This window comes from Plectropomus leopardus, chromosome 1, assembly GCF_008729295.1.
Source record: "Plectropomus leopardus isolate mb chromosome 1, YSFRI_Pleo_2.0, whole genome shotgun sequence".
Classification (NCBI taxonomy): Eukaryota; Metazoa; Chordata; class Actinopteri; order Perciformes; family Serranidae; genus Plectropomus; species Plectropomus leopardus.
The window spans coordinates 23,750,191-23,762,584 of record NC_056463.1 but is presented as its reverse complement, the minus strand read 5'-3'; the positions used below and the strand labels follow the sequence as shown (position 1 = coordinate 23,762,584).

General features: G+C 37.9%; 1 protein-coding gene across 1 annotated transcript in view; it reads right to left on the bottom strand.

The window, feature by feature from the left end:
* myom2b (myomesin 2b) overlaps window positions 1–12,394 on the bottom strand; it is a 49,097-nt gene that overhangs the window by 6,343 nt on the left and 30,360 nt on the right. Inside the window, exons 30-37 of the mRNA XM_042504297.1 lie at window positions 11,577–11,615; window positions 10,537–10,642; window positions 9,732–9,798; window positions 9,243–9,339; window positions 5,309–5,345; window positions 3,066–3,088; window positions 1,871–1,926; window positions 1,699–1,788 (exon numbers count right to left, since the gene is read on the bottom strand). Of these exons, the coding sequence (XP_042360231.1) occupies window positions 1,699–1,788; window positions 1,871–1,926; window positions 3,066–3,088; window positions 5,309–5,345; window positions 9,243–9,339; window positions 9,732–9,798; window positions 10,537–10,642; window positions 11,577–11,615 (515 nt within the window). The remainder of the gene's footprint in view (window positions 1–1,698; window positions 1,789–1,870; window positions 1,927–3,065; window positions 3,089–5,308; window positions 5,346–9,242; window positions 9,340–9,731; window positions 9,799–10,536; window positions 10,643–11,576; window positions 11,616–12,394) is intronic.

Genomic DNA, 12,394 nt, shown 5'->3' with positions numbered 1-12,394 from the left:
TGTGATGTAGATGGTATAGTTTTAGATGTCATCAAGATCATGATAAATGACATAGGATAGTATGTCATCAAAAATCTTTTTTTAAAAAGTCACATTATAGTATGCCATTAAAAGTCATGAAAAAAATCTATGCATAATATGTCATCAAAAATTGAAGAATCACTTGGTATAGAGTGTCATCAAAAGTCATGAAGAAAAGTCACAGTATGATATGACATTGAAAGTCATGACAAAAGTCACAGTATAGTATGCCATAAAAAATAATGAAAAAAGTAATTGTATTATATATGATGAAAAATGATCAAAAAACACACTAGTATATACTCTTGCATAACTGCATTCATTTTAGATCAGTGAGGGCTAATCTGCAGTTTCATTGTTCCTCATTTTTGACTGACGAAAGGTACCTCCTGTATAACAAAAATACTTGATAATGATGGTTGTTGTGTGACAAAATGTTAAAAATTATTCATCTTTGTCATTCACCACCCCCTCTGACACACCTCTGTTTAAGCCAGTAACACCTATTCCTGCGCTGAGTTTCAACGCAATATTGTCTTGATCTGTATATATTCCTGTTTGTTTTTCTGTTAATATCTTTAGTATCCTCTGTGGTAATGAGGTAGGAGAGGCGCACTCCTGAGGTTTAAAAAACATCACATAGGACGTCAGCTCTTGTTTTAGACAGATTATTAGCAGGTGTGGAAATGAATAAAGAAGAGGGCAAACTTCAACACATATTCCACCTGGACCGCGGTTTCTCAAACTTAAATCTTCAAAGCCGTTCAGAGCCGCAGGATGCTGATGCTGTTGAAAGAGCCTCAACTGACTGGGGATAGGCTGTAGACTTTAACTGGTTGGCAAGTAGGTCAGTGAGTTGTGAGAGGTAAATTTGTTCCATTACCAATCCAGGAGTGTGCTGGTAATGCTGACCTTACCGAAAGCATGCACATCTCTCTAGTGAGAGATTGTAACTGGTGCTAAGGTCTTTATCAAAAAGCAGGTAGAGGTCTTTTTGTTTCCCCTAATCCTGATCAACTCAGCAGGGCATATGGAGGCTGTGTAGAGACTTCTAGGTGCAATCAGTCAGTTTCCAACAAAGAACTAAAGTGCATCAGTGGAGATCTTATTCATTAGTTTCAGTTTTGTGTAGTAATTAAAACTTAATTGAAACACACACTTCTAAGAAAGTACTTTGTTTGTTACCAACTCAATATTTCCTGTAGTATTTTCTGAATCTCTCATTCAAATATTACTCACTCCAATATTTTAGTTTTCATGTCATTTTAAATGTTCAATGTCTAGAACTGTCATCATAGCACTAACTGTGACTGTAAAACCATAATTGCAGTCACGGTCATACACTGCATTTGAACAGTTCAGTGCACATTAGGGATGCTACGCCTATGAATCCAAAGAGTGAGCTAAATATTGAACCACAGTCAAAGCCACTGGGAGTAACAACAGAATCCAGTAGACGCGTACTGAGTATAGAAACCTTATAGTATCGGAAGACAACTTAATAGAAATAAACTCTTGCAATTGTGTCTGATTAATAAGGGAATTAATAATGGGAAGGAAAGGAAGGGAGTAAAACGCTTTAACAGTCAGCAGAAGCATTTGGCAGGCAGGAACCAAAGAAAAAAATTAGGTCTAGTTTGAACCGATTTTTCCTGTTAGTGTGACTGAAGCATTTACCTGATCATCAGGTTCTACATCTGCTCCGTTCTTCAACCACGAGACCTGAGGTTTGGGGTCCCCGCACACTGTACATGTTAAACTCAGGGTCTGCAGGAAGATCAAAGTTCATGTCTTCTAAGACAAACATACACAAATTTAAAGCAACTAAAATCACATGTTAGACACTCACCTTCTTTTCCATAATGGTGACCACATCCGGCAGTCCTCCTACCACTTTACCACGGTCTGAAACAAACCATTAGTAATATTAACAATCATTCCCATTGCTAATTATATTGATGATGAACTCTGGGTCATCATTTTCTTTAAGACAATTGAACATTAGTTGCATTATGCCTTTTTCGAGACAATGGGTCCTATTTAAAAGTTTTAGAACGCATGTTCTGATGTGCATGGCGCAAGTGCATTCAGGATATGTCCAACCACTTTTGATAGTGAAACGGCGCATAATCTAAACTCGAAGTAGACAAAAGGGGCAGAGAGGATGTTTTTAGTCCCTTTTAAATCATGGGTGTGTTTTAGGCGTGACGTGAATTCAACCAACTAAAATGTCATCTCCCATTCCTTTTAAAATCCAGGTGTGTCTGCATCTGGGGCATTACTATTTACATGGTGGATTTGGCAAATTGTAGAAGGGAGCAGTTTTCTGCTGAGAGTAATGCACTACAAGCAGTAATGTCACTGCAGCAAATATCATGAAACATTTTAGCAGCCAACTAAAAAGCGTACTTATTACCCTGACACTGGAAACAGAACTAAACTATGAGCTTCTCAAATAATCAATGAAGTCACACTGCTTCTCACGCATAAATGCCCACAGCATCTTTCTTGCTCCTCTGCTCTGCTAACATTTAAGAGAATGTGATTTTTACACATTGATGATGTATCACCTGTAATCCATTCACATGCCCATGTGTGTGTAAAAAGCAGAGTGTACACCTGTTGTGAACCAGCCTATTTGGGTGCATCTTACTATTTGAATAAAGCTCCATTAAATTGCAGGAATTCTCTGCCCTTCTGATATTAGACCAGATTTTGTTGGTCAATGGCACAACTGCTTTCTGCTGCCTCAAAATACCAATGCGACAACAATATGTCTGACCACACCTTATTTCAGATGCACAAGCACATTTGCTACTTACGGGTAGCAAATGTACTTGCTACGTTACAACCGGAGCGCTAGCCATGAAAACAACAACTGCATTGGTCTGAAACAAGCAATGACAGTTCCGCTTTGTGTCAGGTATAAGATGCGGCCCAATGGCTGAACAATGCTCATTTTTTAACAGAACTATAGAAAGCAACTTTCTAAAAAAGTAACTGTATTAAACAAAGAAACAAGGAAAATGGAGGGATGAACTCACTCTTTTCAGCATAGGCCTCAGCCCTGAAACACACAGAAAAATAAGTTAACAATAAGTTATTTATGAATAAATTATTAATGAAGAATAGCCAACTTTGGTAATGGTGTGTTTGCTATGATGACGGCAGTGCATGTAAATGTAGCAGCCTGTCGCTCCTCAAGCCCTCGCTACTTTTTTGCTATATTTTGCTATGCTTTCCTGTTTTTTCTCCATGGCCCCTTCTGCTGAGGCACGACTTTTCTATGATAGAGAAGCACATTATCAACATCTGGACAAGTTGTGTGGGTTTTGGACGGAATGCAGCAGACAACCAGAGGATCCCCACCAACAGCATTCGCTGAGCGGCCGGTCAGACCAGAGGGGAGAAACAAAACCGAAAGTGTCGGACGAAGAGAGGCGGGAGAGCCGGCATCAGGGCAAGGCTGACCAGACTTGGACTAAGAGCTGTTCTTCTACCAAGCCCTCTTTTGGCTAGTGTCCGGTCACAGGAGAAATGAGATGATTGAGGCTCAATCAGCAACAGGAAATCAGAGATACAGTAGCTCTGCACACATCTTCACAGAGACATGCTAACCCCTAACATCCTGGATCAAGCTATTGCACTGTATGGGTGGACTTTGTTGGGGGCCATAAGGACACAAGACTCTGATGCAAATTCAGAAAATGCAGTGCAGGAATTGAATGATGCCATCAGCAGCAACATGCCCAAGCAACCGGATGGGATCTTCACAGTAGCTACTGTTTTTAATCAACTCATCCTTCAACTCCAAAGATGTAGCAGGTTCAAGGACAAATTAAATAAATTAAATCGACCGTATACTTTCTTTTACATTCTATGTGATTCTGCTCACTGACCACACACACAACTACCTCTCTATTTTTGGGTCAGTGGCAGTGGTCAGATGGTTTACCACAAGGTATTTTGGGTTTTGAGCCAAATCACATAATACAATAGTTTTCCCAGGGACTAAACACAATCTTTTCTATGGGAAAAATGATATTGCTTTGTAATCACTGGGTGAGGACTGTCAGAGCAGCATGGAAGGACTAGAGGTCAGCCACAGGACCAGATGGCTGGGGCAACTCTGCTCTCCTCTCGGCATATTGATGCTCAATCAAAAGGGCGACAGGGTGTCGCTTGTTTCAGTGTGTTTGTAAAATCTTGTGCTTAAATGTCTTTCTTTGAATGTTAATTAGAAAAGGGATTTGGACAGTTTCCACTCTGCATGCAGTGTTTAGTATTTGTAATTTCAATTGATTTTTCTGAACAGATTTGTAAAAGTTAGTGTGTGGGGGTTTCGCTTTGGCCCAACTAGCCAAAGGACCCAACAGGATCTCTGCAACCTGACTGCTTCTCTTTTTTAACATCATCATTTTCATCTAAAATGATAATATTCTAGATTTTTCCAGACAGCAGCACTGGGGGTTTGAATTCACTGTACTCTTTGACATTTTAAAATGTTAATTTAAGCATTAGTAAACTGAAAAGCAGCTCTATCTCTAAAAAGTGTATAGTGTTTACAAATACATCAAATGTAAACATGTGCATTATCTTGCACAGAAAGGTGCATTAAAACCGAATCTAATAGTGGGGTGACAGTTTTAACACAACATTACAGTACTAGCAGTTCAGTGAGCAATCACACAAGAATCATCGGCAGTGCCAAAAAGAAACAGTAGTTCCAATGTTTGCAAACAGTAAAACAGCAGCAGAGTAGATACATCAAAAGAGCGGGATGTCTATTGATCCCTAAAATTGATCCTCTTATTGAAAAAGGGTGTGTAGGATCTTTGTGCATCTTGCGGTCAGTAAAGGAAGCTGTGTGTGTAGTAAAAGCTCAGTTCAAGTTGTCTGGCTGAACAGGTCTGCAGGCTTTACTGTACCGGTACCTTCCAAGCAGAAGGTTTTTAGATGTTAAAGGTTAAAATGAAATCTATTTCATCTCTAGAAGATGTAATTTTAATATTCAGTTATAAGCAAAACCACTCTGAAAATGCCAAACGTATTCATGGTAAATGTTTGTGCTTTAAATTTTTTTAAACAAGGACAAATAATATTGTTTTCAGTAACAGAAAATATCTTGGGCAATCATTATACATTACTTAAAACTACCAGGTGTCAAACTTGCTGTGATTAAGCAGTGTGAGTTTGAATGCGAACTCACACTGCATCATTAGCAGAGTTAGTCTGACTAAAAGATACACACAGAAAGGCAAAGAGGGGTTTGAGAGTGCTGTCTTACTTGAGTTTCTGGAACTCCGCAAAGGCCTTCTCATATACTGCAAAAGAAAAAAAACAGAATTTCACTGTTACTGTTCACAACACTAATTGTCTCCTCACTTCGTTTTAGAGTGATACTCCTCTAAAAATCTACCTTTCGAGTATTCATATAAAATAGATTTTCATTGCCAGTGACTGCTTCTTTGTAATTGTTCTGCATATAACAATAAAGAACTTGAACTATAAAAAGCAAGGAAGCAAGCAAAGTTTATTTATATAGCACCTTTCACAGAACCCAGTCACAAAGTGCTTCACAAACAGAAAAAATAAATAAAAGAAAAATAAATAAATAAAAATAATACCCAGCTAAAACATACAGTGAGAGCAGATAAAAACACAGGATTAAAACATAAAGCACTATATGCTACCCAAATACCTGTCTGAACAGGAAGGTTTTTTAAGTGCATTTAAACGACTCCACAGAGTCCAGAGATCTGCATTTGGCAGGCTTGCCGAGTCTTGAAATGTGTCCAAGGAACACTGAGAAAACCTTGGGAGGAGGATCTAAGGGCCCCTCTTGTAGTATGGGGCAGTAGAAGGTCACTTATATATATTGAACCAAGGCCATGTAGGGCTCTATCAGTACGCAAATAAAGATTTTAAAAATTATCCAGAAATTAACGGGAAGCCGGTCAACATGGTTAAAATTGGGTCATATCTGACCATCCGTTGGATTGAGTTAGGAACTGAGCAGTAGCATTTTGGACTGTTTGTAAGCGGTGTAATGAGGATTTGTACTGACCGGTGAAAAGAGAATTACAGCAGTTTAAGCATGAAGAAATGAATGCATGTATTAACATCATAGTTTCATTTCTTGATTCAGCAGTAGTTTGGCTATGTTCCTGAGATGAAAAAAGCACACTTGGGTCAGTGTCCCAATCTAAGTACTGAAACTCATGGAATGATCAAAGAATATGCCAAGATTACGAGGACTAGATTGACAGGAAGATGACAGGGTACCAAGGTTCTCCTTGACTGTTGATTGGAGGTTATCTGGGAAAATAATCAAAACCTCAGTTTTATCTGCATTTAACTGCAGAAAAGTATTCCCCATCCAGCTCCTAATGGTGATTAAACAGTTTTCCATATAGACTGTTTTTGGAGCTCATCAGGTTTAATGAAAAATACCATTGGATTATCATCAGCATGTAAAAGATAAGAGGCGTTACTGAACTCACAGAGGCAACATGTACACAGAAAATAAAAAAAAAAGTCCCCAAAACCGATCTCTGGGGGACACCACATGACAAAGCAGCAGAATCTGACAGAAATTAAACCTACAGAGACTGACATTGTTCTATCTGAAAGATAGGAGAAGAACCACTCTAATACAATCCCAGAAATGCCTACCATGTTCCTTAGCCTATGGATGCAAGTTTGGTGGTCAACGGTGAATGCTGCGCTAACAAACCATGACTGAATAACAACCAGCATCTACAGTTATTAAAATGTCATTTCACACTTTGAGGAGAGCCGTTTCAGTTGAATGTAGTTTATGGAAACCAGATTGAAATTTATCGAACACCCTGTGCTGCTCCAGTGTTTGAAAAAGTTGTTTTTCAAACAACCTTTTCTAAGATTTTAGAAAGCAGTGGGAGTTTGGATATTGACCTGTAATTCTCAGGCAGGGAAGGATCCATGGATGGTTTCTTTAACAAAGGTTGGACAATAGCCTGCTTAAAATGTCTTTGAACACATCCTGATAAAAAATATTGCCTGTGCAGGGGCAAAACCTTTAAAAACAGACAGGTTGGTAAGATATATAAAGTGCTTGAGGAAGGTTTCATTTTTCCTAGCAAGGCTACAATATCACCTATGGACACAGCACAGAGGAAGTTTAAGATGGATGGGTTGGAGAAACCATTAGTGAGAGGACTGGACAAAGGTGAGATGTTTGCCCTGATGTTTGCAACCTTGTCTGTGAAATGACTGAGAGAGTTATTGCAGTCAAACTATAAAAAACACAGAACCCTTGTTGAAGAGTTGGCTGTTACTTGCCTCTTCATGAACAACTGCTCCTCTTCCAGCATTTATTAAACCCATAAAAACTCATCTCTGCTCATAACATTTACATATTTTAATATGTTTTCCATGAAAGAAAAAATTCTTGATGCCTTATAACAGCTTAGATACATGCTACACCTTTGCCTCATTTGGTATGCACTGAACGATGGATGTGCAAATTAGTCCCGCCCCTCAGCCACTCGCCTGCAGCCCAACCTGCTCACCTTCAACACTGCTCATCAAGCACACAAACCTCTGCTTGTAAACTGTAATAGATAACATGAGCCTTGGGCTTGACTATCAAACAGCTAATAATGTGTTGCTAATGTTAGATTAACCTCTTTTTCATTAAGAATGTAAATTGCACAAAGTCGGACATCCGTGACTTCACATTTTGTCAAAAAAGACAAATAATGGAATGAAAATAATCATTAAGGTAATGAGGAAAAGAAAGCATTTTAAAATTGTGTAGTAGACAGATCACTAAGTAATTGGTTACAATGATGTATGGGTAGATAAAATTACTATTATTATGATTATTTATTATTATTTACATGTTCCCGCTCTGAATTTGAAATAATAAAAATCTATCAGCGACAAACTTTTAAGCAGGGGGATGACTTGGCAAATTTAGATTGGTGTATATTAAATTAAACAAGCAGAATCATAAGATTTATCATAAACTTAAAGGAATTCACATTGCTTTCAAAACATCTTTAAGATTCCTTTTTAATAGTAATCTTTAGATATATATATATATATATATATATATATATATATATATATATATATATATATATATATATATATATATATATATATATATATATATATATATATATATATAGTGTATATGTATGTATATATATATTCTTATATCCACCCAAAATTGAATAGAATGAGGGGCCAGGGACAACAGCAAACTTTCGTTTTTTTTCTTTTCTTTAAAACGTATGTGTCCCTTTATATCACTCTGTGTCCCCTCTCTTAAGTCAAAGGTTTTCATGGGTCTGTGACTGCAGTGCAGATGGAGCTCTCCATGAGTTGGTTTTTTTTCCACTGCAGCAGTTTGTGACATGAGAGGTGAATAACTGATCTGTCATTCTGTTTAGTTAGTTAATTGTAAAAATTTAAGTGAAATTGAAATTTAGCTTGAAAACTACCAAAACATTGCTAAATTTGGCTTCTCCTCTGATAGTCCTCGTTTCGAAAGTGATGGTCTCGTTCCTTAGGTTTATGATGTATGAAATCCTGGCTGTCTGAAACGATTATTTGTTCACTGCAATACTAAGGCGAAAACAATCAGCCATGGTGTGTGAACATATTAACATGGTTAAAAACTTGATTTTTTTCTGGAGGGGGTCCTAAATAAATGTCGGTTAAACAAACATATTTTGGTGAAATTATAAATACACCTCTTCTGGCATAGCTTCAGAACTTGGGAGTAAAACGACATCCAAATTGGTCATATAATTTGTCATATAAGTAAAACATACTGATTATAATGGTAAACAGGAGAAGCTGAATATGCTTAAGAAGAGTTTTGAAGAGTTTCTTTGGATATTTTGATACTTTTTCTTTCATGACACTCCATCCCTATTGGAGTCCATTGTAACCATCATGAATTCAATACAGCGGCAATTTTGGGTTTTTTTGTTTTTTTTCTGAAAGAGTGAACAGCAAACTTTTTACAGCCAGTTCTCAAGCCTGCGGGGATGAGTGTTTGATACTCAAAAGATAGATTTTGGTTGGAGTATCACTTCAAAGTCTTAAACTACAGACTGAAGCCAAGAGCTCTATAAAAACAAATGTGTTGTTTCCAGCCCTGCTTTTACTGTACTGTCAATAAAAAGAGTGAGTGAGACAGGGAGAGAGAGAGAGGAGGTACTGACCATCACCGCTGAGGTCCAGTGTGCGTTTATGTGAGTTTTCAGGGTCGGTGATTATGATTGAGTATTTTCCTTTATCCTTCTCCACTGGTTCAATCACCTGTGAATCAATCAATCAATTAAAACCCATAAACTAATCAGTGTCTGGCTATTTATTTTTACTTTAATTCATGGTTTGAAAAAGAATCATTCATCTACCAGGTAATTACAATTATAAAGCTTTCAGACAAAAAGCAAAAGGAAGATACGCTGTTTAATTAATTAAGTTAAATGAATTTTTAAATGCATGATGTTTTTACTCATTAGCTACCCCTTCTAAAGGTGAGATTATCCAATTCGTCTCAAAGTTGCCCTGGTATCACCTCTACAAAGGCACTTTGAGGACTTTTGAGCAATAGTACGACTGCCTACAGGGCTTTGTTGTCATAAAACAACTCATGTATGATCCACCTAAGAGGCGTATACTGTTAAGCATTGTAGAGACAATCATACCTCCATGGTTGCCATCGCAGGGGTTCCTCCAATCACAATCTTGTCACTGTGGGAGAGTTTAGTCTCACTGTGGAGGAGAGAGGAGAGGTTTGTGTTTATGTGTTTGTGTAGTGTTTGTGAACAGGGGGAGCCTGTTGCAGAGGTAATAGAAAATCATGTTTACATGCCTGCCTAATGTTATGCAAAGGGATACCAATCCCTCTCTCTGCTGCTATCTGTCGCTTTCTCACACACACTCACAGAAAGAGTGTGGAGAGGTCAAAAGTCTAATCTCCATCATTTTACTTAAATAACAGAAAAAGCCTCCACTACCCCCTGTCACTCTTCTTTCTTTCTTTTTATTTCTCTTCATTTTTTTTGTCATGTTTTTCTATCTTTTTGTCCTCCTTTCTGTTCTCCCTCCTTATTTCATAATCTCCAGGGTAAAACAGAGTGCTTTTAAGTGCTGAAAAACCTTGCTTCTTTATAGAAAATGATAGGGGTGGGATTTTTGTCACAAAACAGTTTCATTTTCCTGCAATAACCAGGATAATGAAAACACTTGCCAACAGCCATCACAAGTTTTATTATGTTGCTTATTGTTTTTGCCACTCCCGGCAATTTAACTTGAGAGAAAAGCAGAATAATGTGTTTGTGGTCAGCATGTTTGTGGGCAAACTTAAAAGAATACTCTTATTCCTCCTAAAACCCCTACTATGACTACATATACTGATGTTGTTGTCATTATTTTCTTCTTCTTCCTGGTAGTAGTTGTTGATGGTGTTGCAGTGACAGTGTTATAAGTGTTATAAATATAATTTCTTACCCATGAAACCAGGTGATGTTCATCTCTGAGGTGTAATACTTCATGTGACACTGCAGCTGAATGCCTGTTGCTGTGCAGTTAATCACCAACTCTGCTGCACTGGCTCCTAGAGGAGGTGATGGAGGTGATAGAGGTTATGGAGAGGCACATTTGAAATGAGAATCAGATACATATTTTCCATCTGCTGCTGGATAACCTCGCCTCTTGCTCAGGATTAATCACATAAAATTAAACTTCCATCTGCAGCCATTTGTGGTATCTATTTTAAGACTTCCCTCTTATTGTTACCTTTATCCAGATTGAAGAGCAGAATTGCACTAATGAAGCAGAGTGCAGATTTTGGAGTGCAGACTGTTTGTATGCTGCATTCAATAAAACGTTTCCAGCATCAGAAGCTTTAATAACTTCTTTTTTTTTTTAAGAAAAAAAAGCTATTATACTTCAAAGGGAGTTTTATACTACACTGTCTGTATGGGACTTTCCTCGCTGCACATTACAAGTGTACAAGTGTGTCATCCACCTGGTCACATCACCATGGTTTCCCATTATCACAGTAATGAACCCTCTTCTCCTCTGCAACCACTGCTGTAACAGTTGCTGCAGAGCTGTCAAGTGACTGTCTCTTAAAATAGGAGTAAGATGCTCCTCCACACTGTCACTGTGACAGCGCAGTGGAATTTTAAAGTGATTTCACCACATGATGGCATGATGGCCAAATGCTTCCAGCATGACAACTTCTGCCACACGCTGATAAGTGTGCATGTTTGTGTGTGTGTGTGTGTGTGTGTGAAGCAGTAGGATTTTAAAAACAGAAATGTATCAGGCTGGTGATGGATCTACCAAATCTTTTATCAATGTGGTGTGATTGTGTCGTGTTCAGATAATTTGCACATGATCCCTTCAGTGGTTAGAGGATGATGACAGTGATGTTTAGTACTGTTTTTAATATGGATATAAGAAGATGATTGATGTCTGTGTATATATGTGTGTATATGTGTGTGTGTGTGTGTGTGTGTGTGTGTGAAAATGCAGATACCCACCAGCCAGTTGGCTGATCTTATTTATGGCATCGTCAAAGACTAGAAGAGAGGCAGAAAAACATGGGGTCAGGGAAAGAGCCAAGAGGAGGGAAAGTCACGATGCTGCCCTCTGGTGGCTGTTTTCAAAGCAAAGTATAGAAAGGTTTGAATAAAACATTTCTCTGAAAACTGTGACTCAGTATTCCTGCTGCCATTATAAACAAATTTACTGAATACTTCTGTTCCTTGCTGGCATCCCAACTTAGGTAAAATGGCAAAAAAAGTGTGAAGAGCTGTATTTGTCAGTTGATCTCTAATTAAATACTTATTAACCTCTAATTGAGAGGCGACAAAATGGGATCTGAAAAGGACAGAAATACTCAGTTCTGCCATCAAAATGCACAAAGAAGTACATGCTTGAAGTACTTTGGAGTACTACAGCTGCAACTCTTTGTCAATTGATCAATTAATTTCTTTTGTTCTTTGCATTTTTGGCTTTATTGACAGGATAGCTGTAGACTGAGGGGAATGTGAGGGGGGATGACATTCAGCAAAGGGCTGCAGGCTGGAATCAAACCTGGGTCGCAGCAAATGACTGAGCCTATATGGAGTGCACACACCGCCAGGTGCGCTAGAGGTTGCCCCAATTAATCAGAAGAAAAATTGCAAACTATTTCAGTAAGAGATCATAGGCTTCTTTCTGCTTTTTCGTCATTTTTGATAGCAAAAGACATTTTATAGACTAAACAATCAATTAAATGTGAAAATAATCAGCAGATTATTCAATAATGAAAATAACATTTATTTGCAGCTCTACAGAGTACCAGTTTAAGTTTATT